The 24,780-nt window shown below is 43.3% G+C and overlaps 1 protein-coding gene across 2 annotated transcripts in view; it reads left to right on the forward strand.

The window, feature by feature from the left end:
* Positions 1–24,780, forward strand: part of APPL1 (adaptor protein, phosphotyrosine interacting with PH domain and leucine zipper 1) — an 820,938-nt gene that overhangs the window by 372,803 nt on the left and 423,355 nt on the right. For both annotated transcript variants that reach the window (XM_069643674.1, XM_069643675.1), the window contains exon 15: positions 843–1,025. In XM_069643674.1, coding sequence (XP_069499775.1) covers positions 843–1,025 — 183 coding nt within the window. The remainder of the gene's footprint in view (positions 1–842; positions 1,026–24,780) is intronic.

The following is a 24,780-nucleotide window of genomic DNA, read 5'->3' on the forward strand; positions in this document are numbered from 1 at the left end:
GTGTATGCTGACTAAATGCAATTACTGTATTACTTTGTGGCGGCACATTATTACCGATAGTATGGTAGACATGTCAAACTCCTGTAACAATTGTGCGCGTTCAGCAACTACCAACTAAGAAGTGGACTTTTGAACGTATTGCTAAGTATACTTTTGTGTGTTGATTTATTGTGCAAAGTATTTAACAGTGACTCTTGTGTAAATATCATACATCTATATTTTAATATAAATGTATGTGTTTCTTTGATGTGCATTACTAACTAGGTTCAGTGTACTTACCTATAGCTCACATCTTCCTTTTAAGATGAGCCTGACTGCTCTGCCACTCTACCAAGATCTCTAAGTAGTACAGACTGATACTAAGAGTTGGGGATCTAAAAACCACTGGGATAGCTTACTAAAGTCTTACCTCCAAGTGGGACTTTAGGAAAACTCCCCTAACAACGGAACAACCTGAAAGATAAGGGAAACACATTGGCCATGAGGGATAAGCCTAAGACAGAGGCACTAATGTACATAGACAGCCTCATGCGTACCAGAGAGCTGGAGATGGAGGTCCCCTTCAACTCCCACACATTCTCTGGGGGTCCTATGGATAGGGTCATGGCAGGGTCACAACATTACCTGATTCTTTTCATGGGCAACTAGAATATCTTTTTTTGCAACCAAATTATAATTTTTATTTACAAATCAGGCATTGGGGGTGGGGGGTGGGAGGGTATACCTTTGTAGAATGTTGCCAATGTACGATGAAAGTGAAAGTTGAAATGTGCCTGTATAACTTATGTGTTATATGTAATTCAGCTTAACATTGAGTTTCACTTTTTCTGTTTGTTCTTTAGTCACGGCCGACCTCATACTACGCGCACTAACAGTACTGGATCGATTGGGTCCGAGTCTTCAGCTCTAACAACACTTTCTTTGGATTCCATAGTAGCTCCTGATACACCTATACAATTTGATATCATTTCTCCAGTCAGTGAAGACCAATCTGGGCAAGCCAAAACTCCAGGACAGTCCGGCAGGTAAGACCATTTTGGAATACTTTACTTTAATTAAAAAGCTCAACAGCAAGATACACAGCAGGAAAACAGAATGCCGATTCATAACCTGTAACACAGCCTTAATTACAGGGTATGATCTAAGATGCTTTTTGTAACTTGCAGAATTATCCAGGTCTTGGGCACTTGGAGAAATAACAGCTGACCAAGAGAGTGAGGTAGAAAAAGTAATGTGACTATTATTCTTAAACCGGTGGGTCTTTGAAGCGCTTTTGAAGGAAGGATCTCATCACTGAATGGTTAAGAGAGACAGCCCAATAACACAGGATCTTTTTAAAGCTTGAATGTAGCCTCTAATTGATTGGAATGATTACAGTGTTTGAGATGATTGCGAGGAGAGGAATATATATATTTCTGGATTTTGTGGATCTGCTTAGATCAAATGCTCTGCATAGTCTGCCATCTAGTGGAAGTCGTGGAGTATAGCAAGATTTGTTTTAGAAACTCAAACAGGGTGTGATTAGTAATACTATCTCTAGTGTGGTGTGTACTGTACCCATGGTCCTTCACGAGTCGAGGTCCCTCAGATTGTTTTTTCCGCCATCGAAGTCAGTCGCAAATGCGGAGTGCTCTTCCAGGCTGATGCCTTTTGATTTACTACAGGTTTAATTTTAGACTTTCTTCCTTTCCTTTGTTGTCCGCTATGCCGCACGACTATTCAAACACTCAACGGGTCCTGACGAACACTCATCTCATCGGCGATCAATCGATGACCAGACGCGGCCTTACAGGCCTCTTCGGGCTTCAACCCATTACAGTAGGAAGAAGGGGGGTTCTCTATACTGACTTTTTAGAGAATGCTGATCACATCATCCCCTTTCTTCTATTTTCACCCAACTGCCCTTTTAAAGCATATTGGCAAAAAACCCCATTTACATTTTGTCTCTCCTGCCACCGTAAATTCCTGTGGAAAGACACGCACTGAGTATGCAATCACTGTGTACCGAGGGATCATGCCGAAAAGCACTGTAATCCTGACAGCTTTTACAGCCGAAAACCCTAACGGATCAGCGGACGAAATGCTGGGCCGCTCCCGCCATGCAGGCCGAAGCCTCCATAGACGTAACAGAAGACTCCAGCGAGGGTAGCTACGGGGTCATGAGTGACGCTGATGGCGCTCGGGATCCATCGGAATCCAAAGTGCAGGCCCCCAACTCCGAGGAGCAGGCCGGTGGTCTTGTGATGGAGAAGACCCCCGGCAGCCAGGGCGTACACAAGCACAAATACGCGAAGGACATACCCTACGGCCGACACTTTACGACACCGTTGCGCGTCAAGGCCCATGCAGTGACCGGGGATAAAGCCTCAGGTTCCTCACTGTCCTCTGGCCCATCGCGCACGCTTTCACTTTATGGCAGTTTGCAAAAACCGAAAGCGAAGGTCGGTTCGGACACTGCATATAAAAAGGCATCCCCTAAAAAAGTGCTGAAAATACAAGCGCTAATCAAGAAACACATCAGTGCTTCACTACTCAAGGCAAGGTCACTGAAAAAACACACAATTTTGATGCCTTTGGCCCAAAAAACACCCAGACAGAGTTTTCTAACACCACAGACAACCTCTCTGGGGCTATGCGCCATAAAGATGCCATTCCCTCCAATAGCACCCCTGTTAAGGATGTCACTCCCACCCACACAGATTTCCCACCCTCATGTCATTTTACACCAGAATAATTTAATAGAATTTTAGGGAGAAAGTCCTGTTTTGTGGATTTCATGGACAAACAACCCGGCCAATTGACTGTTCTTAGAGATGCCTCACAGCTAGGGGCATCAGCAGAGCCAAAAAGTCTCACCTTGAGACACAGCCAAGCACCTCTGCTCTAGGCACTCCGGCCTCGGCATTCCAAAACCCCCCTCAATACCAAGACCCATCTCAAGACTCGTATTATGATGACCAAGTAGAGTCTCAGGGGGACCTCTATTGCCAAGACCAGTTCGATGATGATGATGATGATGACATTTACATAGTGCACTCGCCGGACCAGCCGGTAGCAGATTAGCCAGTTGACAACCAACTCCAGTATAACGGACTGCTAATAAGGGTGGTGCAACATTTCAATATCAACAAGGAGACACAGGTCGCTAAGGACTTTTTGTGGAGGATATTCTGGGGGACAAGAGGTCAGCAACCCAATTTATACCTCTCCTGCAGTCAGTCCAGAAGCGTATCCCACAGTCTCTGCGAACGCCTAATCTTACAAGGGCGGTCAATCCAAGGATAGAAAAGCTATTCAGACCTGTCCCACTGACCCCCTGTATATCGGGGGCCAGCTCAGACCAGATTCTCTAGTGGTCACTACCACCAGAAAAAGGGCAGGCACTCCCCTGGCATCGGCAGAAGCCCCGCCAGTAAAAAGATTTATATGTTTGGGAGAAAGGTTGCTTCCTCTGCAGCATACCAGAAAAGAATTGCTAACAATATGACTGTTAGCTAGTTACGGTTCGCATAAATGGGATGAGCTGGAACAACAACTAGAAACTATTCCAGAGCCACTAAAGACTCAAATGCTTAAAACCTTCTCAGAAGGCAAACAAATCTCCAACTGCATTCTGAAAAACAATCCGGATGCAGCGGATAATGCAGGACGCATCATAGCAGAGGTGACGCTTTAAGCGGCATGCCTGGCTTAGGCAGTCGGGTTTTAAGCTAGAGATTCAAGCTACCCCCTTAAACATGCCAATAAATAGAGCCACACAGTTTATTTGGTAAGGCCGTAGAGGACTGCCTCAGGAGTGCCAAGTACGAGTACAACACTCTCAAATCCCTTGGGCAGTTAACTAACGTGCATTCCTCCCACGGGGATCCACAAACTAAAATTCAGGGACAGGGTGCACGTTCCTCAGGCTACTCTCTAGGAGGACAGTCCTTGTCCTGGGGCCAGTCACAAGGCCAAGGTTTCTCGTCTAGCTTTCAAAGAGGGGGGAAAAAAAGAGGCAGAGGCAGAGGTAGAGGCAGAACCTCACCTGGGAGAGGCGCAGCCCCCTCCCAAGCAATGACATGCCATTTCAGGTCCCCTTCCATGCCACTCCAGTCGGTGGCCAAATCACTCGATTCACCCACGCATGGGAGGGGATAATATCGGACAAGTGGGTGTTGTCCACCGTAACAGATGGGTACTGCATCGAGTTGCTTCAGAAACCACCATAACGCCCGCCAAGACAAAAGAAACCAACAGCAGAAGAAACAGCCATACTGCTGGAGGTAGGACACAATAGAAATTGTCCCGGCAAAGCAGGTAAACAAGGGTATCTATTCCACTTCCTTCCTTTTGCCAAAGAAAGACCTTACCATGCGCCCAGTATTAGATCTGCGCCCGTGAACAAATAAGTCAAACCACAAAAGTTTCGCATGACACGCTACAGGAGGTGATTCCACTCCGAAACGGGGAGACTACATGGCAACATTGGACATGAAAGATGCATACTTTAATATTTCAATGCACCCTGCACACAGAAAATACCTGCGTTTCAAGATGGCAGGAGTACACAACCAGTTCAAAGTCCTCCCATTCGGCATCGCTTCAGCACCAAGAGTGTTCACCAAGGTGCTCGTAGTAGTGGCAGCATACATGTGCAGAAAGTCCATCCCGGTATACCCTTATCTGGACGACTGGCTGATCACAGGGCAATCTCCTCAAATTTGCAGGTTAAATACACAAAAAACTATAAACCTATCCTTCAATCTGGGTTTCTCCATCAATGAGAAAAAATCAAATCTAGTCCCCAGACAAACAAAACAATTTCTGGAATCTATCCTAAACACAAAGGAGGAGCTACCTTCCCCTCAAGCGAGAGAGTACAAAATATGCTGTTGCAGGTACCTCAATACAAGGTTGGTCGCCAGATAACAGTACGCAAAGCAATGCGCTTGCTAGGGATGCTGGCCTTTTGCATTTTAGTTCCTCAAGCGCGCCTGCGCGTGCGTCCAATCCTGGAATGGTTAGCGAAACAGTGGTCTCGGGCAAGCGGACAGTGGGACGATCTAGTGCTTGTTTCGCTAACCCTCATTCAGGCTCTTCACTGGTGGTCCAAGGACAACCTGTTAAAAGGAAAACCTTTTTGCTCTCCACCAGCTCAAGTGATCCTAACTATGGACGCCACACTCGCCGGTTGGGGGGCGCACTACCTCCACCACACAGCCCATGGACAGTGGACACTCTCTACTGCCCAAAGACATATCAACTTCCTGGAGCTCTTGGCTGTCCTCAAAGCTCTTTAGGCCTTTCAGCAACATCTCCAGGGTCAGACAGTGCAGGTCCTCGCAGACAACACCAGGATCATGTTGAATCTGAACATGCAGGGAGGCACACACTTTAAGTCTGTCTAAGCTTTCTGAGAAAATATGGAGGTGGGCACTCAAACGGAACATGTTTCTAACATCCCAACACGTTCCAGGGGAACTCAATTCTCTGGCAGACACTTTAAGTAGACCCCCTGTACCAGAGGAACTTGAGTGGCAACTCAACAGAGACATCCTAGACAGAGTATTCTTTCTATGGTGTCACCCCCCACTAGACTTGTTTGCCACAAAACTGAGCGCAAAATGCCCAAACTTCGCGTCCAGGTTTCCCCAGCTAGGGTCCAAGGGGAATACCCTTTGAATGAACTGGTCAGGGAAATTTGCTTACGCTCTCCCCCCCACACTCCCAAACACCTCTTCTGAGCCAGGTAGTGCACAAGATGCACCAGGAACAAGTAACCCTAATTCTGGTTGCTCCAATGTGGGCGAGACAGCGTTGGTTTCCACATCTGCTCAAGCTGTCAATGTGCTAACCTATCAAGCTCCCGTGCACGCACGCCCGGCACGCTGCTTCATTTGGCCCGGACTTTGCTGGTTGCTATGTTTCCTGCACCGTATTCACGGCGACGGAATTGCCCGCGAGATCGTCCGTATTGTTTAGAACGGCAGGCGCAGCACTCGGGAATCTAACCATTCCAACTGCATTAATACGGCTTGAAAAACTAAGACCGAGTGTGTTCAGCGCTCTATTAACAGAGTAAAAAGACACCCCGGGGACACCATAAATACCCAGACACCACGCATCTCGGATCTCGCGTCATTGCTGACTTTAACAAGCTGAGGCTCTACTTGACAGGCCCCTACAGCAATAGAAACAGATCTTTTTAAGAATTCAGACTAAAAGTGCAACTGGCTCCCGCTGTCTCTTGCACAGCACTTAACTGATATTAAACAGGATTCTGTCACGATTTAATACATAGTGGGTTCTATTTTTACAACAATACGGTTAACAAGTGTTCAACACTATCAAGTTTCGTATTTTTCTCTCCTTTTTGTCCTAAAGACGGCTACATTTGCATCAACAGACAATTGTTTTGTGTATTGCCTGATTCTTTTTGTTGCTATTAGCCGAAACATATGTCGACTTTCACAAAATATACCTAAGACATCTAATAGGTTTTTTCCTCGATAGAGCTCGTTCAGTCGAGTAGTGCTCTACCTTTCTATGGTTGATGTTTAACATTTGGTGTCCACAAGACAGATTTTGCGGCATGAAATGGCAAATTTTGCGGCACAAACCTTTATTTATTGCGCCATTTTTGCGGGATATTTTGTATTAACTGGAGGGTGTAAGATTGCCACATTGCAGGAAATAGGCAGAGTGCAAGGCTAGAAGAGAGCCAGGGTATCATTATTATGTATCTTTTGTATTAATTTAATAGGAAGAGTCCCAGATGTCTCTGGCTTGGCAGAACAGTGTTTGATTTGGCTACATTTCTGGTTTAATGTTCATGCCTATTTAATAGTATTAACTTAATTGATGATTATCAATTGTAATGCTGAAAATATTCCCCTTCTATGTTCTCCAATCCCACAAACACCCACACACATCTCACCAACTCTCCATTACAACTTGCATTCCTTAACCTCTCACTCTGTCATACAAATACTCATGTGCTATGTCACACTGTCAAGTCATAATTTGCACTGCCCAGCCCCTGCCACACTCCAAATCATACTCCCAACTCACACCTTACACTCTACAATTCTTCCCTCAATATACAGTCCTTCATTCTTTTGTGCTGCTACTGCATCTTGCATCTTTTCTCCCATTCTATCGCATTCTTCCCTCATCCTTTTTCCCAATCTGCAGCTCACTGCCTCTTTCTGGCCAACCGCTTCCTCTACTTTCTGTACCTCTGCTCGCTCTCAGATTTCTGGTCCACCGCATCACTGCTTCCTCTGCTCTCTTGTGCAGCACTTCCTCCTCTGACCCACTGCTCTCCCTCTGCTTTCTTGCCCATCACTTCACATCTCACCCATCACTCTCCCTCTCTCTCATAGTGTAACCACTTTTTTATTTTTTTTTAAATGTAGATTTTGACCCAGTTTCTCAAATGATGGGGCATTTAAAAAAAGAACAGAGGATATGCTATTTTTAGACGACCCATTTTTGGAAATGAGCAGGTCACCTTATTCTCAAAGGTGACCGGCGCATTTCCACAGGCTTGAGCTGTAGCGCAAATTGTGCGCTGGCAGCTGCCTTGAATGGTGTTCTGGGTTGTTTGACCGAAGTGTAATTATTTGCGGCGGAATTGACCGTAGTCCATTTTGCCACAAATTGATTTGCACTTCAGCCAAACAACCCAAAATGTACCTTTCATCACCACCCGATCCCCTCCCCTACTTAACTGCTTGGTCGCTGCCGCTTCCCCTGCAACCCTGCGGTGCCAGATCCGTCCCTCTAACACGGGTCGGATCCGACTCGGCAGGGTCCTTTTTTCTTTATTTTCTTTATATTTCTGTCCCCGTCTCCAATTTTGAGGAAAAAGGGGAAAACACTTCTGCAACCACCCTAGACCAAAAATACTAAACAAGGGGAGCGGGTGACACCCCTGCAACACATGTTCAGTATTTATAAAAATCGATCGAATAGTACTGGACGAAATTGGTCAAATTGTAACATTTGATACATTTTTGTCATCAAAATGGGCAGTACTTTGAATAGAATCGCTCTCCCGACAGTGTTCTGCAAGCTCCCAGCGCCTTCCACAGGGACAAGCACTCTAGGTGCCTGCCGCTGTAAAATGTGACCCAAAAAATGCATTTTTATCCTGTTTGAGGAACAGAAATGCAAGCGACTCAGCAGCGGTTCATACCTTTAGAAATGCATGACAGGGTCAAGAAAGACCCTGTCATGCAGTGGCAGCCCCACATCCCGTGCGCGTAGGGTTGCCTACAATTTCTGCAGATTTAAAAGTGCATCTTGCTTGGAAATGAGGGATGTGCTTTTAAATTGACAGAAACGTCACTTTATTTGATCAAGGAGGTGAAAAAGGCCATCTGAATGGGCGCGCATATAGAATGTGCCCATTCATGTGTCCCTTGTGGATTGGGCTGCAATTTTTGGGGCGCAAGTGATTTCATTTCTTGTGTAAATAAAAAAATAAGTTGTGAACCTGGCACCCTGAGGATTCTTTTTTTTCAAAACAGTAATTTTTGCAGATTACTTAAAAAAAAAAAGTAACTTTTTATTTTTTTAAAGATGCTGTTTTTGCACAAAACGGCCATTTTTGCGGCATTTTGCACAAAACGGCCGTTTTCGCTGCATTTTGCGGTATCGCAAAATCGCAATAAGCTGGATGGTCTGTATAGTCACGTACTATAGCCACAGTCAATTTGAAACACACCATGGAGCTGAGGCACTTCTTAGAATAAAAGTTTTGCAGAATGTTAGAGAGTCTGTTAGAAAATCACTTGTAGAGTCACAAGCTGTTAAGCCTGTGAAAGGAGAGTTGGAATCGGCTTTAAAAGTAAGCCACTGCAATTCCCAACTGATTAACGCACAGCTAAAAGACAATTAGGTAAGGACCCCAAGTCTAAATAGTACCTCTGGTTTGAAGAAGAGTGGTCCAGCTGGATTCTGTCCTGTTACAGTGGTGAAGACCCCGTGTTCCTGAGCCTCAGTCTTGGGGACAAGAGGGAAGATGTCTGGAGGGTTCCTGCAGCGGTAGTTTGGAGGTAGTCTGCAGCTAGGGGCTATTTTCGGTTCAGCTGCCCTTTGTGCTTTCAGCGCTTAGTAAACAGCACCGTCGCGGATACTGGTTAGGCTTCCTTCACTCCTTGGGTCCTGATCTCTGGTGAGGGGACTCGAGCTCTGGTCGTCCTGCTTCTGGAGGGTCCTTGGGAGACTCCTGGAGCTTCTGGCCGGATTTCCGACATTGCACTAGACTACGGATTTCTTGACCCCTGGCACTCTGATCTTGCAGCAGCGAAGAAGTACAGCCAGTCAGAGAAGATGGTCCAGTGGAGTTTGTCTCAGGGTTAGTTGGTCCCACTAACCCAAGGGAAGAAGTCATCCCTTCCGGCGCTTCTCTGTCGAAGTGAAAGGGGAGTTTCAGTGCAGCAGGGCTTCACCAGGCAATTCAAAGGTCCAGGAGGATGCATCAAGCTTCGTTTATGGCTTCTTCGTCAGGTATTTCTCCGTGTGGTCGACTCTGCCTCTAGTCCCAAAACCCTCAACTTTTAAGCAGGTTTCTCCCATTCATGCACAACCTAAGCTATCAATCACACAGCATGTCCTGACTGGTTTCATTCAGGCACTCCTTAGAGAAAAATGACAGCAGAGTTTCGGAAACCTACCTCACATCATGCCTTTCCAGACGCACTGGAGCCAGAGGCTGGCTTTAGGGCTGAAGCCCGCCAAAGGCAAAATGAACAAATGGCTCAAACCTGGCTCAACGCACAGAGTAAAACCCAAGAAAGACCTCACAAACAGAAAATGGCAAAAAAGAAGACCGGGTCCATTTTGACAAAATGGTCACCGATGGGTGCTGTATTGCAGCTGAGGATTCAGCCTGCGGTATAAAAGCACAATGGTAGGACATTTAAACCACTGCCACCAGCAATTTAAATTAGTGAGGGTAACAACAAAAATGTCACATGAGAATGTAGCATAAGGGGCTACTAGCTAACCCACCAGCACTCCACATAAGATGGCGTGTGCTGGACCTACAAAGAGAAAAGGTAAGTAAAGTCAATTTCACTTCACTATTCTTGGGAACTGTAGTTCAGATAAGAAAAGGTAGTTCAGCCTTATGAGAAATCTAAGGGATTTTTGTGACACTGCACTGAAGGTGCTGTGTGTCACCATACAAAAATTAGATGCCTATGGAGTTGGTCAGACTCCAAAAACAGTATAAACACATACTCCAAATCAGGTCAAAACAAGTGGGAGAGTGGGGAAAAAGGTCTCTCACTCCAGGGTTAAAATTAAAAAGTCCTAAAGTCCAGTAAAAGAGCGTGGGGTCTCTAAGGTTGAATGGAATTGAAACAGACATGAGAATTCTCCCTGACAGGGGGGAACAGTTTGCCCTTACTAGTCCAGAATAGACAACAGGGGACAGGTTGACCTTTTGGTTCCAACACCCGAGAGAAGGGGCACGTCGGGACGTCCATAACCCTAGATATATAAGTTCTGAAAGGACCTCAGGAATCCAGTGGTCTGCTATAGTCGGGGAGGGTCAGAGCATATGCATTTTCCCTCTTCTCAAACATTATCATATTATTCATCCATTCCCTGAAAACAAGGATCCCTTTGTTTAACACCTGCTCTGGCTGTTGTGGATCTTGCAACCACTGACGCCACCCCCACCAATTTCTTCTCCGCCTGAGATCCATCCTCAACCAGGGCCAACAACCACTGTTCTGGTGGAAATTGCATTTGAGTACATAACATCTGGGAGACTGCCACTGCTATTTTAATCCAGAAAGGATGTATCTGAGGGTATCTCCAGGAGACATGAAAAAAATCAGCTGAGTCACTGCTAAATCTCGTACACAGCGGGGGGGGGGGGTTTGTCCGGATAGAATCGATGCAGCCGTGCCGGGGAATAATATACTTGATGCAAAAATATAAAGTGTATCAATCGAAGTCGATTGTTCAAGGATAGTTTGCGCGTCTGTGTACAGATCATCTTCCATTGTTCGACTGACTGATCCTGTTTCCAGAACCGTTTCCCATTTAACTTTGTTCTTATATGTATGGGTGACTCTCTGTGATCGGATAATTTTATAAATGGGGGAATGCCAGCTTCTCAGTGGTTGGTGGAGTTGTAATATACTGTAGTATTGGGGGAGTTGCAGGTGCGTACAGGAAGTTTGGCCATTTGGAACGAAGTACTTCACAGAACCGGAAGTTCAACAGCATAGTAACTGCTGTCCACTCTCCTCTATCTCTTAGGGCCTCCCGTGTAATGAACCTCCCTTCTGGAATAAGATCCCCGAAAGTGTGAACCCCCAACCTCTCAAAGTGTTGTGGAAATATTTTGTCATGGTTAAGCGATATTCCACTAATCTGGTATACTGCGAACAATGGGGAGTACCACTCCCCCTGTCTGACCATACGTCTTATCTGACCCCAGGCTCTGCATGTGATTGCTACTGGCTGTATCTCCGTTCTTGCCTCTCTCTGGGGAACCCCATAGCAACCCTCCTACGTTATTCGGATGTGTAGTTACTTTTTCAAGCAGGGTATGTGAAAGTTCAGATGAGGGGGACCACCACTAGACAGAGTATTGTATCTGCGCTTCTAAAAAATGAATGTATAAATCTGGATATTCTAATCTCCCCTGTTCATACGGTATGTTTAACGTATTATATTATATCCTAGTTTGCATACCATTCCAAACCAGCCGGACCTTCAAGCTCCTGAGCCGGGGCCATGTCGGAACATTGTGAAAAATATGTAAGAGCTTTGGGAGGATCACCATCTTCGCCAGGGAAATCTGGGCGCTTGGGAAATAGGAAGGCGAATCCAGGCATCCACCTTGTGTTCTAATTTCTCGAGCATCATCACATAGTTTTCTCTGTATAATTCCGACGGGGACGGTGATACAAGGATACCCAAGTATCGAATGCTCGACGGGCACCAACCGAAGGCTTCGCCAATATCGGAGCGATCAACACAAGCAGTCAGTGGAAGAACATCCAATTTAGCCTAGTTGATCCTTAACCCAGAGAGTTCTCCGAACTGGGAGAGCTCCTCTATCAATGGCTGTAGATTTTGCCTAGGGTGTTTCACATAGAACATCATATCGTCTGATATGCGCATGATATTCCCGTAAGACACAGGCTAGAGGTTCGACAGCCGGGGCACAGAGGATGGGGGGACAAAGGGCATTTTGAATGTAGTACCCTCTGGGAACACTACAAACAACTGTGACTACAGGTATAGGCAACCCAACCTTTGGTATAAGCTTGTACTACACAGTTTTGGTAGCGTGTTTGTTTATTTATTTTATTTTATTTATTACATTTGTTATACGCCCACACCCTGAGGTATCACGGCGTAGTTACAGTTTGGTTATTACACAGTTGGAAAGAAACAATAGTAAATCACACTTTTATCAAACATTTGTACATAATGAAAACATGCTAACATATTTACAGATTTGGTAGGTAGAGGTTAGTTAAATAACCAAGTTTTTAGTGAGTTTTTGGAGTGTTGGAAGGATTCTTCCTTCTTGATACATGTCTCAAGAGGGGAAATGTGAGCAGTACTGGAGTTACACAAAGATTCACAGTTACAGGTATTCAAATAAAGTCTTACACTCAAGGTTTCTTGCATAAATAATTATTAATGTATTGATCAGTTAGTTATAAAGCCTTCTTTAGAAGGGAGCAATGTTATAGTAACAATCAAATACACTTCAATACTGTACTATCTGAGTTTCTGAATCAGACAAGACCCTTTCGGGTTGGCCCACAGACGCAACCTACACCCACAGTTGCCTTCAGTAACAAGGGTGCTGGGGACATTGATATCTTACTGTTGGCATTCAGAACACTCTTAAAAAAATTGGTTAAAGGCAAAGGTTATCAGAACACAAGAGATAATCAATTTCTTAAGCAGGGCAAATACTTTCAGATAGTTTGGGAATAGTCATTCAATTCAAGAGGCTAAGTCAGTGTCAATAGGCAAAAGTCTTTGTATAGGATGCAGCACTTCAGGTAAGTAAATGGGGAAAGTCTTTGCACAAGTGCTTAGGAGTCATGAATAAAAAGAAGAATCGCACGTAGGGCCACAAGCTGATTAGACTTGTGAGTTGTGGAAGTTACAAGCCCTTCTACAGTAAGAGGTAAGTTCTCTTAGACTTATTTCACAGTACCTGGGTAAAGAAGAAAAGATGGAGCTGAAGACTTCTGTTCCTGTGCAGCTCTGCAGATCTCACTGTTCCTGGGCCTCAGTCGTGGGGACAAGAGGGAGGACGTTGGGGGGGGGGGACTGCTGCACTGTCAAAACTGGCAACCGGCAAACTTTATTTTCAGTTGCTGTTTCGCGATTCAGCTCCTTGCGGTACAGCAAATAGCAACAAGTGCGGTTCCTGGCTCTCAAGGTGGACTTTCCTTGCTTCTGGGGTCCTGCACTCAACTGAGTGGGGGGGGGTCAGGCTTGGACAGTTCTGCTTCCTAGGAGTCCGGAGGATCTTCCAAAAGCTTTAGGCCAGCTTACGAGCAACGCACACAATCTGGTGTCCCTCACCCTGGCTCTACGGTTTCCTGCAGCAACTCTGATCAAATTCAACTAGCTGCGAGATGGGTGTCCAGGTGGCTTACTTGGGAGTTGATTGGTCCCACCAACTCAAAGGGAGAGGTCGTCCTTGTGGTATTACCCAAATTGACCTTTTACAATTGACCTTTTGCACAATTGGCCTAATTATAGTGGTCCTAATTGACCTTCTGCACAATTGACCTTTATATTATTTTAGTTATTTTATCTATATATTGGGTTGGTTTTGGATTATAAATAATATAAGGGGATTGGGTGTGGGTTGCAGGGGGTTTTGGATTGGGTGCCGCATTGCGGGGGGGTTTCCCCCTGCATATATGTCCTAATTGACCTTCTAAATTAGGTCAATTCTCCCGAGGTCAATTAGTATACAACCGTCCTTGCAGGGGCTTCTCTGTCGATGCAAACTTGGTGATTCGGACCTGCAGCAGGGCTGCACCGGGCAAACCAACGGTCCAGGAGCTGCTGCAGCCGTCCTCTTCAAGCTCTTCTTCGGTTCCTTCGTCCAGTGGCTGACCCTGCCTTCCAACCCAAAAGACTCACCTTTTATTCAGTTCTCTCCTATTCATTCCAGCCTAGCTGTCACTTACCCAGCAGGTTGGCTGTCCTTGCCGGACAGTCAGCCAGCCAATCGCCACAGATTGCATTTGTGTCTCCTAGGAGACTAAGCACCAGGAGTTTCGGGCACCTCCCTCACTTCCTGCCTACCCTAGACACTCGGGCGCCAAAGGCGGGTTTCTCTCAGAAACCCCACCAAAGGTGAAATGAACAAAGAGACCAAACCTGGTTTTGTGCACAGAGAAACTCTAGAAGGACATTCTAACAAAGACCTGGCGAATAAATAAGACCGAGCACTATTTTAGCAAAGCTGGCTGGATGCCATTTTGAAAAAGATGGCTCCCGCGGTTGCTTTACCGGAACGTAGACAGTCGCGGTAAAAGCAAAGCTAGGTAGTTCAAAACAAAACAACTGCCACCAGCCAGTCCATTGAGGAAGGGGTAACAAAAAATGGTGCATGAGCATTTAGACACAGGATACTAAGTAACCCCTCCAGCCCTCTATTGTAAGATAGGGTGTGCTGGGTTTAGCAAGTACAATGCTAAGTAAAGTCAATTTCACTTTACTGCTCTGGGAAACAGTGGTTGATCCCAGAGAAGGTATTTATACCTTGGGAAATCTGGAACACTTCCCTGTGGCACTGCACTGATGGTGCTCTGTGACACAATTGTAAAAAATGATGCCTATGGAGTTGGTTAGACTCCATAACCAAAAGAAACAGTGTATAAAATCACATTAAAATACATGAGAGCGTGGGAAAAAGGATCACACACTCTCCAGGTTAAAGAAAATCAAGTCCTCAAAATCCAGCAAAGTTGCTAGGGGTCTCTAGGGTGGAGGGATTTAGCACATTTTTGAGAATGTTCCCCAACACCCCCCCCAAAGTCTAAGGAACAGTAGGAATTATTCCACACCTGGATGAATCTCCTTACTCCAGTCGGTCATACTTCCTGGAGAGACCATCAGCATATTGATGATTACACCCTGACCTGTGTTGTCTGGTAAAATCAAACCCCTGTAGGCTGATTGACCATCTTAACAATTTAGGATTCTCCCCCTTCATCTGCATTAACCATCTCAAGGGTTGGTGGTCTGTTTGAATCTCAAAAGTAGATCCATACAAGTATGGTCTAAACTTCTTTTTTTAATTTTTTTTATTTAATTTAGTTGACAGTTCAACTTTAAAAATATATTAATAAAAAGAAATTTCAATTATTAACACTATGATACATAGTTTGCTCATAAATTGCATTCATTAAACATTTTTTTTTAAATCAATTGAGACATACGCTTCTCAGTTGGATTCACAGTAAAAAAAAAGCAATATGTTATCCTTTATCCACATTATGCATCATATTAATTATGTAGATACTTCCTTAAAAATAAGGAAAGAACAAGTTTGCAGACATGTGATCCCATTTAGCAATTGATTTCATGATGATTTTATGCTTAACACGCACATTCTGATTGCTAATTGCTATCAGGATTCACTACCTTATTTCAGATTTGTGGGACTTAAAACTTTTCTGCTCTTATTGAAAGGCAGCATCCAAAATGCGAATCGTTGCAATTCTAACAGATATTTTGGCAGAGCCAAAAATTTCAGCCCAAATTTCAGCATGAGAGCGATCACAGTTTTTGGGGTTATACATTTGACAAGTGTAGTACGCCGAGACACAAAAGCTTTACAATTCAGAATAATATGAAGCAAGGTTTCTATGACAGATGTGTCATTGCAAAATCGACAATAGCTTAGTTCTTTTTTAACAATGCCTCGTCTTACCAAAATTTCATTAACCGGCCACAAATTCAGACGTAATCTTAAGATTTTTGTTCTTAAACTTGGGGATGGGCATTTTACAAGATAATCAGCCATTGTACGTAATTGCTTATGTCGAAAAAGATTTTTGTTGAAATCTTTAAGCCTCAGACATTTTTCTTGAGTCATTAGCCAATCCAGTTGGTAAATTTTGACCTTTGCACGATTCGGATTTGTTAACAGCAACTCAATTGAAATGTCTGCATCTGCAAGGGCATTTATAATGTGTTCTCCATTTCAAAGGGAATGAGTGATTAGAAGTTAACAAATACTCAGCTAAAATAGCTAAGCTATCCTTTTTAGAGATACCCATAATACATTTTCTGAATAGTGTGCACATTTTCCAGGTCATTTGTACTTGGATTGATAAAAGACCAAGTTCATATCTTAATAACATGTTGGGTGTGCTTTTGGGCAGATTTAAAACCCTTTTCCAAAATGTAGCTTCAAGTTGATGCCGAAATAGCTCAGATTTAGGTAACACAGATTCCAACCCATATGTGATAACTGGTACTACCTTTTGCTGGTAGAAAGACATTATGGGAACACACGTAAATTTGCCAAATTTGGTGTGAACAATTTTACCTGCAATGTCAACATTAATAGTTTGGTTCGTGTTGCTATTTCAAGGGATTTTTCAGACATTACATTGTTAAAATTCATCCCCAGATATTTATAGTCTGAGACCACTTGTTTGTGGCTGCATATTGTCCACTGAAATCTATTTTGAAAAGTTGTTTTCGATCTACCCAAGATTACAATTTGTGTTTTATTTTGATTTACAGTTAGCTTGTTTTCCAAAACATACTGATCAAGTACGTCAAGCAAAATTTGTAGCCCAGTTGGAGTTTGGGAAATCAAGACAAGATCATCCGCATAGAGGAGCCATGCTATACATTGTTTCCCTAACTTTGGGGAATCAGAATGAGCTGAGGCAAATGAGTCAGCTTTGTCCAGTAGAAACAAGTGAAACAGTGTTGAAGCCAGTATCCAACCTTGTTTTAAACCTCTAGCTGTTGTGATTTTCTTAGAAGGCCTTCGATGTTCAACTTAATTTGTACAGTGGTGTTTGAGTGCAGGAGGCTCACAATTCTTATCAGAGATTTAGGACAGTCAAATTTCAACAATTTTCTGATGAGTAGATCTGTCAATTGAATCAAAGGCCATGCGGGAGTCAACAAAGGCAATATATAGAGGTTGCTTCCGCATGGCATATGACAGCTTTAAGGCATTCAAAAGGGTGAGATTTATCGATGTCCCTAGTCCAGAGACGAAACCAGTTTGGAATGGGTCTCTCCGCTGGTTTGAGAGTGACCAAGAATTCAAGTCGTGCAGGTGTAGTCTGCAAAAGAAAATTCGAGAACGTCCAAAAGGGCAATTGGGCGGTAGCTCATGGGATTTTGTCTATTTCCTTTTTTGTGGATGGGGTCAATGTGTCCACGATGTTGGTAATTTTTGATAGCGAATGATTAACCTAAACAAAGTGTATAGAATAGGAACCCACAAATCAACTTTCTTTTTTAAAACGGCATTAGATAGTCCATCTGGGCCTGGAGCCCGGGACATGCTGGATTTATTGATGAAATATCGAATATCATCTTCATCAAACTCAAGGTTGAACACAGTGTCAAGCATTTCCAGGGTCCCAGGCGTAGATGGGGCAGCATATAGATTTGAAAAATGTAATACCCAATCATTCTCCGCTACACCATTTATTTGGGAGGTGAGTTGTGGTGCTGCAGAGGTTGAATTGAGCAGTTGCCAAATTTGAGATGTGTTCTTACTTTGTATATGATGTATCATGGATTCACCATCCTTTTGATATTTAGTGAGCTTGTATTCCCGCATCCAATTTTTATAAGCAGTTTTGATGCTTCTCGAGGCTGACTCTTTCACTGCCAATGGTAGATATTGAGCATGTCTCTTTTGCTTTCTGAACAATACTTTTCTGAGACAAATTGCATTATCGGATACTTGGGTTAGTTTCCCATGAGGGTTCTGCTTAGTGGCATACAATTGCATTAGGTGATAAGGTGCCAGGTTATTTACATTGGCAAGATCAGAATCCCCCCTCTCATACATTTTCAAATGATCACTATAATGAGCTAATGATTGCTTGGACCATTTTAGCCGATTTAAAGAGTTGTTAATATTAACTGCACCCTTAAAAATGTGTCTTGGTGGAGATGGAACATGGGTCAGCATAAGCTTGAAAGTCATTGACGGATTGTCGCTATACTCAGAGGTTTTCACTGCAAAATCATTTGTATGTTCAAATAAACTTCTAGATACGAAAATATAATCAATGATGGCAGACTGTTTTCTGCTGAACCAGGTCGCAAGAGGGGGAGAATCAGCCATACTCGTACCATTTAGCATGACCAAATTCCATGCTTTCGCAAAATTGTTCCATAATCCCACCCGTTCTTGTTTTTTCACTTTGTTCCCATGCAATAGGTGTAAATTCAAATCCCCAGCAACAATAATGTATACAATGCCATGTATCAATGTAACATTTTCCAGAACAGTTGTTACATTTAAAAAAAAAATGCAGTTGTAATACCCAGAGGGTCCCAATAGACATTGACACAGGCAATTTTAAATGAATTAATGTTGATGATGGAATATTGAATGAACGGGTTGATCGTGAATAGTGGCACAAGATGTATATTGGCTAGTGTGTTTGTGGCAGTAAGTAATCCAGACATAGGCCTTCCCTTGTTGGCTCGTAAAGCTGGTTCAAGTTGTGTGTCGTAATTGTTCCAAGTGGGAGGCATAGATAACCAAGTTTCCTGCAGGAGAATTATATCATACTCACATAGAATACTCTTAGGATTATTAATAAGATGACTATGACCTTGCGTATTCTAGCTAATTATAGAGACACACACTTTTGCCTGTTCTAGTTATACTCTCGTGATATGGGTATATTCTTTCTGTTCAGGCGCATTCTCTCCAGCGTTATATAGCAACTTAAAACGTTGAGTTTTTTTCAATGTTTTGAGGCATGATTTTAATGGATGTTTTGCATCTGAATTCAGTGAGATCACAAAACCTAAATTAAACAACACCCCCGAGCAGCCCAAATGATGTTGTGTATGATCAAAGAGCGAGTCCAAACAAGGGATACACTAATGTAATCCCTGTTTGGAAACTCAATCTGATCAAGATCATCCGACTCAATTTCCCTGAGCATCACAGTGTCAGAGAATAAATTGAGAATACTCTGGCGGTTCATTATATATTGACGATCTTGACGACAAGTCAGAAGCAAGGAGTCTCTGGTTTGGGTGTTATCTTATTTGTGATCAATTTCGATTGTTTTAAGGGCAGAGTACCAGGAGGTGGAGATGCATGCCTTTGCATAATCTGTGTATTTGTCGTGTCCTTGTAAGGATTTTTTTCTATGGCACAACATTATTTGTCTTTGAGTTTAACAACCACAGGCGAGCAATTGAGTTTTTAATCTCGTCAAGATCTTTTTGCAACGATTTACCATCATTTAACGTTCCCTGAGCCACACCTTGGGGAGTTGGAGGCTCAGATTCAGCAAAGGACACCCGTTTTGGAATGACATTCTTACATTCTAAGTATGTCGTTGTTGGCAAGGATATAGGTGCAATGGCAGAAGTACATTAAGCAGGGCCATTTGCTACAATAGGAAATTTGGGAGGCTCAAAACTTCGACTCTAAATATCGATCAATCTCTCGTCTTAGATTTTGTCTTGATACTACTGCAACGTCAGAGTCTTCACTGTTGTTTCCTATTACATGTGAATGGTTTGTCATACTGGTTGCAGGAGTATCTTTATAGGTGAGTTGTTTAGCAGGATGGCTGATCTTCAGCTAGTTTTATCAATTCATCAAGTGGAGGGTGATCTATGATCACTCTTGGTGACTGGCACGAGTCAAGATATTTGTTCTTTCTCAGGTTGGTCAGTGCAGCATATTTTTTTGCTATGGAGCTCGAGACCACCTGAGTCCGACTATTGGAACGTGTCAGGTTGTTGATGAATTGTTTTGTTGAAGAGGAGACCACCATCTTTGAAGATTTCACATTCTTCAATTTTCTTTTTTTTTTTTTTATTTGGGCTGGTAGTTTCTTTGGCTTTGATTTTAGAGCTGCCGCTTGATTAGCAGCCTTCACGTCAAAAACAGAGTACGTGGATTTCGGGGTTTGCGTCAGATGTGATGTTTTATCCACAGGGATCGAGTGAGGGTCAATAAGGGGGGCAAAATTAGTATTCGTCGCTACACATTTTTCTGTTATAATTCTATAATTCCTGCCACAAAAGCAACAGATGTTTGCATTTTATGAGATTGTACATCTGCTGATTTTTGTTGGTCATTTTGAGAATCTGGAATACATTCCACAATGTGACACTCATCATCCTTATCTGTTTGTGTGTAAACATCTATACAAACCAATCCCTTTCCCACAATAACAGGCTGTTTCTCAGCCAAATATTGTGCTATTTTCTTTTGTAGATCAAAAACGTAAGTTTTTCATTAGACTCACATCGCAACATGCAACATCAATAGTTAGTTTCACTTGCTCAGATGTAAGTAAATCAACATTTTCTGTAAGTCCTCTGAGAGTGCCATCAATAGATTCAAACAATTTAGCAAGTGACATTAGCGCGATATTCATGACCTCAAGCGTTGAAAAAGAGGTTTTTGGAGTGTTGGGTTTTTGGGAGGGACCTGTGGATTATCATTTGTTCTACGAGGAGTCGGAGGAATAAATGAAACATCTAGCACTGATGTATTACAATTAGACCGTTGGAACAGGTCAGGAGATTGTGACAAATTGGAACCTTCTGTGCTGGCTGAAAAACAAGAGTTAGTTGAGTTCAAGTCAATTACTGCCTCTTTAGTGTCTCTAGTTGCCGCTGGAATCACTGGTAGCGGGGCTCCAGATAAAGCATTTCTCAAAAGCTTGCTGTCTGACATAGAGATGGACATTTTGTCATTTTCACCCATTTGAAGACCGTGAGTTACAACAGGCAAACCAGGTAAACCTGACCCTACATCAGAATGATTAGCTACGGCGTCATTTAAAAAAGTTGCTACTGGTGCATTTATAATAGGCATTTTGGCTGGGCCATCAAATCCCACTGTTCCAAATCCATATTTACGAATATCCGCATTATTCACAATTGAGATTTTCTTCTTATTCAGCGCTTTAGTTTTAGGTTGAGCACTTCGCTGAATTGGTGTGGAGCACATGTTACTAGGCGCTACATCTGTTTGGAGATCTTTATGAAGGGACTGAGACTCAGACATGATACGATACCTAATATTGTCAGGCATAGCTGTTGTAAGTCGATAAGGACCATTGAAGCGTGAGGCCATGATCCTAAAAAGGCACTTGGAAATGTCCACGTTATTCAAAAAAGGAGTTCACACTAATAGTGTATTATAAATGCAGAGGCAGGATCAAGAAATTAAAGATCAAAAGCGATCCCGCAGAGCCCCGGACGCCGCGGCAAAATGGGACTCCACGGGACTCGCTTGGATGCGACAGTGATATGTGTCACTAAAAGGGCGACTGGGATCAAAGGGCCTAGCCCCGCAGACTCCCGCTGCTCGTTATTTGGAAGCACACAGGGTCCCCAATGAAACAGTTATGAATTGCAAAGATGCTCAGTTTATGTGCTGGGTCTCAAGTACTGTCTTTGCAAATGCTGGTGGTAATACTAGAACACAGAATCAGGGGCTCTCAGCAATCAGTACTTATGAGGATTATTTCACCGCCCGTGTCCAAACGCCCTCAGTGTGGCTCCGCCACACAGCCGCACAACCGGCAGCGCCCTTCACCCCGTCGGGCTTAACGCCGCAAGGGTGGCTCGAGGCTGACTAAAAGCCCAGGTGATGTCACGTAATGAGTCACGTGCCGGCGATTAGCTCCGCCTCCTCCAGGAAGCAGTCAGGGGCACAGCAAGAGCTTCACTTGGCTCGCAGTGCTTTAATAGGAAGCAAACTGCAGCCTTCTGTTCCACGTCTAAGAGCTTGGCGCTTAATTATTTCGAGCCCAGCTGCAGCCTTTGATAATTGTTAAAAACATCTTCAATGACCACACAATAGCAAAACATTCTCTTTCAATGGTTGCCCACCTTGTTTCTGGTTCCTTCAGCTTCCTACTGATGAAGCAGATGGGGTGTTCCCTGCCTTTCTCATCCAGCTGACTCAGAACTGCACCTATTCCTGTATTGGAAGCATCTGTCTGTATAATAAAGGCTGTAGTCAGGAGCTCTTAAGACTGGAGCTTGACAAAGGGCTTGTTTAAGTCCTTCAAATGCATTAGTGCACTCCTCATTCCACCTGACATTTTCGGGAAATTTGGGTGAGGAGATCACATTTAAGGGAGAAGCTATGGTCTCATAGTTCTCTATGAAGTACATATAATAACCTGTGAGACCTAGAAAGGCTCTCACTTGGGTTTGAGTAGTAGGGGTGGCCCAGTCTTGTACAGCCTGTACTTGGCTAGGCAAAGGCCGTATTTCACCACCTCCTACCTCATGTCCAAGGTAGACCACTTTACTCTGCCCAATTTGACATTTACTTGCCTTTATGGTCAGATTGGCCTGCTCAAGAGCCTGCAGTACATATTCTAAGTGATCAATATCCTCTTTCCAAGTAGGGCTGAACACTGCAATGTCATCAAAGTATGACATGCAGAGGTCCTCCATCCCATTCAGAACATGATTGACCATCGTTTGGAATGTAGCAGGAGCATTCTTTAATCCAAAAGGCCTAACCTTAAACTGGTAGAGCCCTCCTGGGGTTGAGAATGAAGTCTTCTCCTTGGCATGGTCTGTCAGAGCTATTTGCCAATAGCCTGAGGTTAGGTCAAATGTACTGAGGTACTTGGCTGAACCAAGCTGTCCACCAGCTCATCTGTCCTTGGTGAAGGGTGGGCATCAGTCATGGTGAATGTGTTTAGGGCTCTATAGTCCACACAGAAACTCAACTCTTTGGATCCTACCTTTGCTACTAGCACAACTGGACTAGACCAAGGACTTGTAGATGGCTCTATTACCCTGAGATCAAGCATCTTGTTGACCCCTTCCTTTATGTGGGTTCTTACATGATCTGACTGATTAACTCCTATCTTTCCATCTAAAGGTTGTCCCTGGAGGAGGTCAGGTAGAGGCTCACTCTCCTCCTCCTCCTGATCAGAGTCTAGAAGCAAAGCTCCCAGGTCTGGTCTAGAGACATAGCCCATTGTGCACCTGCCACATTTTCTGAATCCAGGTCCTGTTGCCTGTAACCATGTATTGGCTGAAGCCTTGTCTTCTGGCAGCATGGTTGGGCTTACGTTAATTTTTACGGTACGGGCTCATCGGTAAATGACGGTCGGATGATCATCAATATATTTTCTGATGTGTTCATCCAGTTTTAAAAGGTACCAATTTTTCCGTAATATCCGTTGAAGTATTGCATGGTTACTACAATGTGTGGTGATGAAGTGAACTTTATCTTGTTCCCTTTTGGGTAATTGTATTTTCTGAATCAGAGTTGATTCTCTTGTTGTCAAATTTGCTTTTTTGCCGGCAGCTTTTACACATTTGGCTTTGTACCCTTTCTCTAAATCTTTTGTATAGTAATTTGCATTCTTGTTTGAAGATGTATTGGTTTGCACAGTTTCTGCGCGCTCTAGTGTACTCCCCTTTTGGGATGTTTCGTTTTACTGAGTCAAAGTGGCAGCTCGTTGCAAAGAGAGTTGAGTTAACTTCTGTATCTTTATGAAAAGTTCTTGTCATCAAATTATTGTCATCCACATAAATCGTCAAATCCAGAAAGTTAATGGTAGTTTTGCTACTGGCTGCTGTAAATAGGATCCCCAAGTTATTCGTATTTGGTTTTAGCATAAATTGATCCAATTTTTCACATGTTCCATTCCAAATTATAAGGACGTCGTCGATATAGCGAACCCACAAGATCACATTCTTGATGAAAGCTGGGTCTGAGTAGATGTTCCTGTCCTCGTACATCCCCATAAAGAGGTTTGCCAAAGCCGGGGCATATTTTACCCCCATTGCCACTCCTATTTTTTGTTTTAAAAAACTTGTTGTCAAAAACGAAGATCTTATTGTCCAGAGTTATTGCAAGCATCTCTTTAAGCATCTCCACATAATGATAATGGGATGCTGATTCCTTTTTGAAAGTATAGTCTAAATTTAGAATGGCTGCATCGTGTTTAATCGACGTGTATAGTGCTTTTACATCCCAAGTTGCAAGGATAAATTCTAGTGTCTGTAGTATCTTTAAGATACACTTTTATCTTGGGTACTCGTGGTCTAAGGGCACAGACCAAATATTCTGAGATTTTTCTGTTGTCCAACCTATACCTTGCACGATAGGTCTTCCTTCTGGTATATGCCCATATGTCTTATGTACTTTTGGTAAGAAATAAATTGTGGGGACTGTTGGTTGTTTCACTCACATATATGCTTTCTCATCATGTGTTAGTAGTCCTTTTCTATGCCATCTTTGAATTTGTTCTGCCACTTCCATTGAAATTTCTTGTCGTGGGTTGTTAGTTAATTGTTGTTAACAGCCTGTTATTGTCAGGTCATTGTTTGCCATTCGCAAGTAGTCATTCCGGTTCATTATTACAATGTTTCCAGCTTTGTCGGCTTCTTTATCACTATTGTTTTGTTCATTTTGAGATTGATGAGAGCTTGTTGTTCCAAGAGGGTCAAATTGTGTTTGTTGGCTTTACCTTGATAAGTTTATATTTACCTTCTTTTGATTGTCAAGGTCTTTTGTGACTGCTTTATAAAAAGCATCAATTGTATTCTCTG

Source organism: Ambystoma mexicanum, chromosome 2p (genome assembly GCF_040938575.1).
Source record: "Ambystoma mexicanum isolate Mex_15411 chromosome 2p, UKY_AmexF1_1, whole genome shotgun sequence".
In the NCBI taxonomy this organism is placed as follows: Eukaryota; Metazoa; Chordata; class Amphibia; order Caudata; family Ambystomatidae; genus Ambystoma; species Ambystoma mexicanum.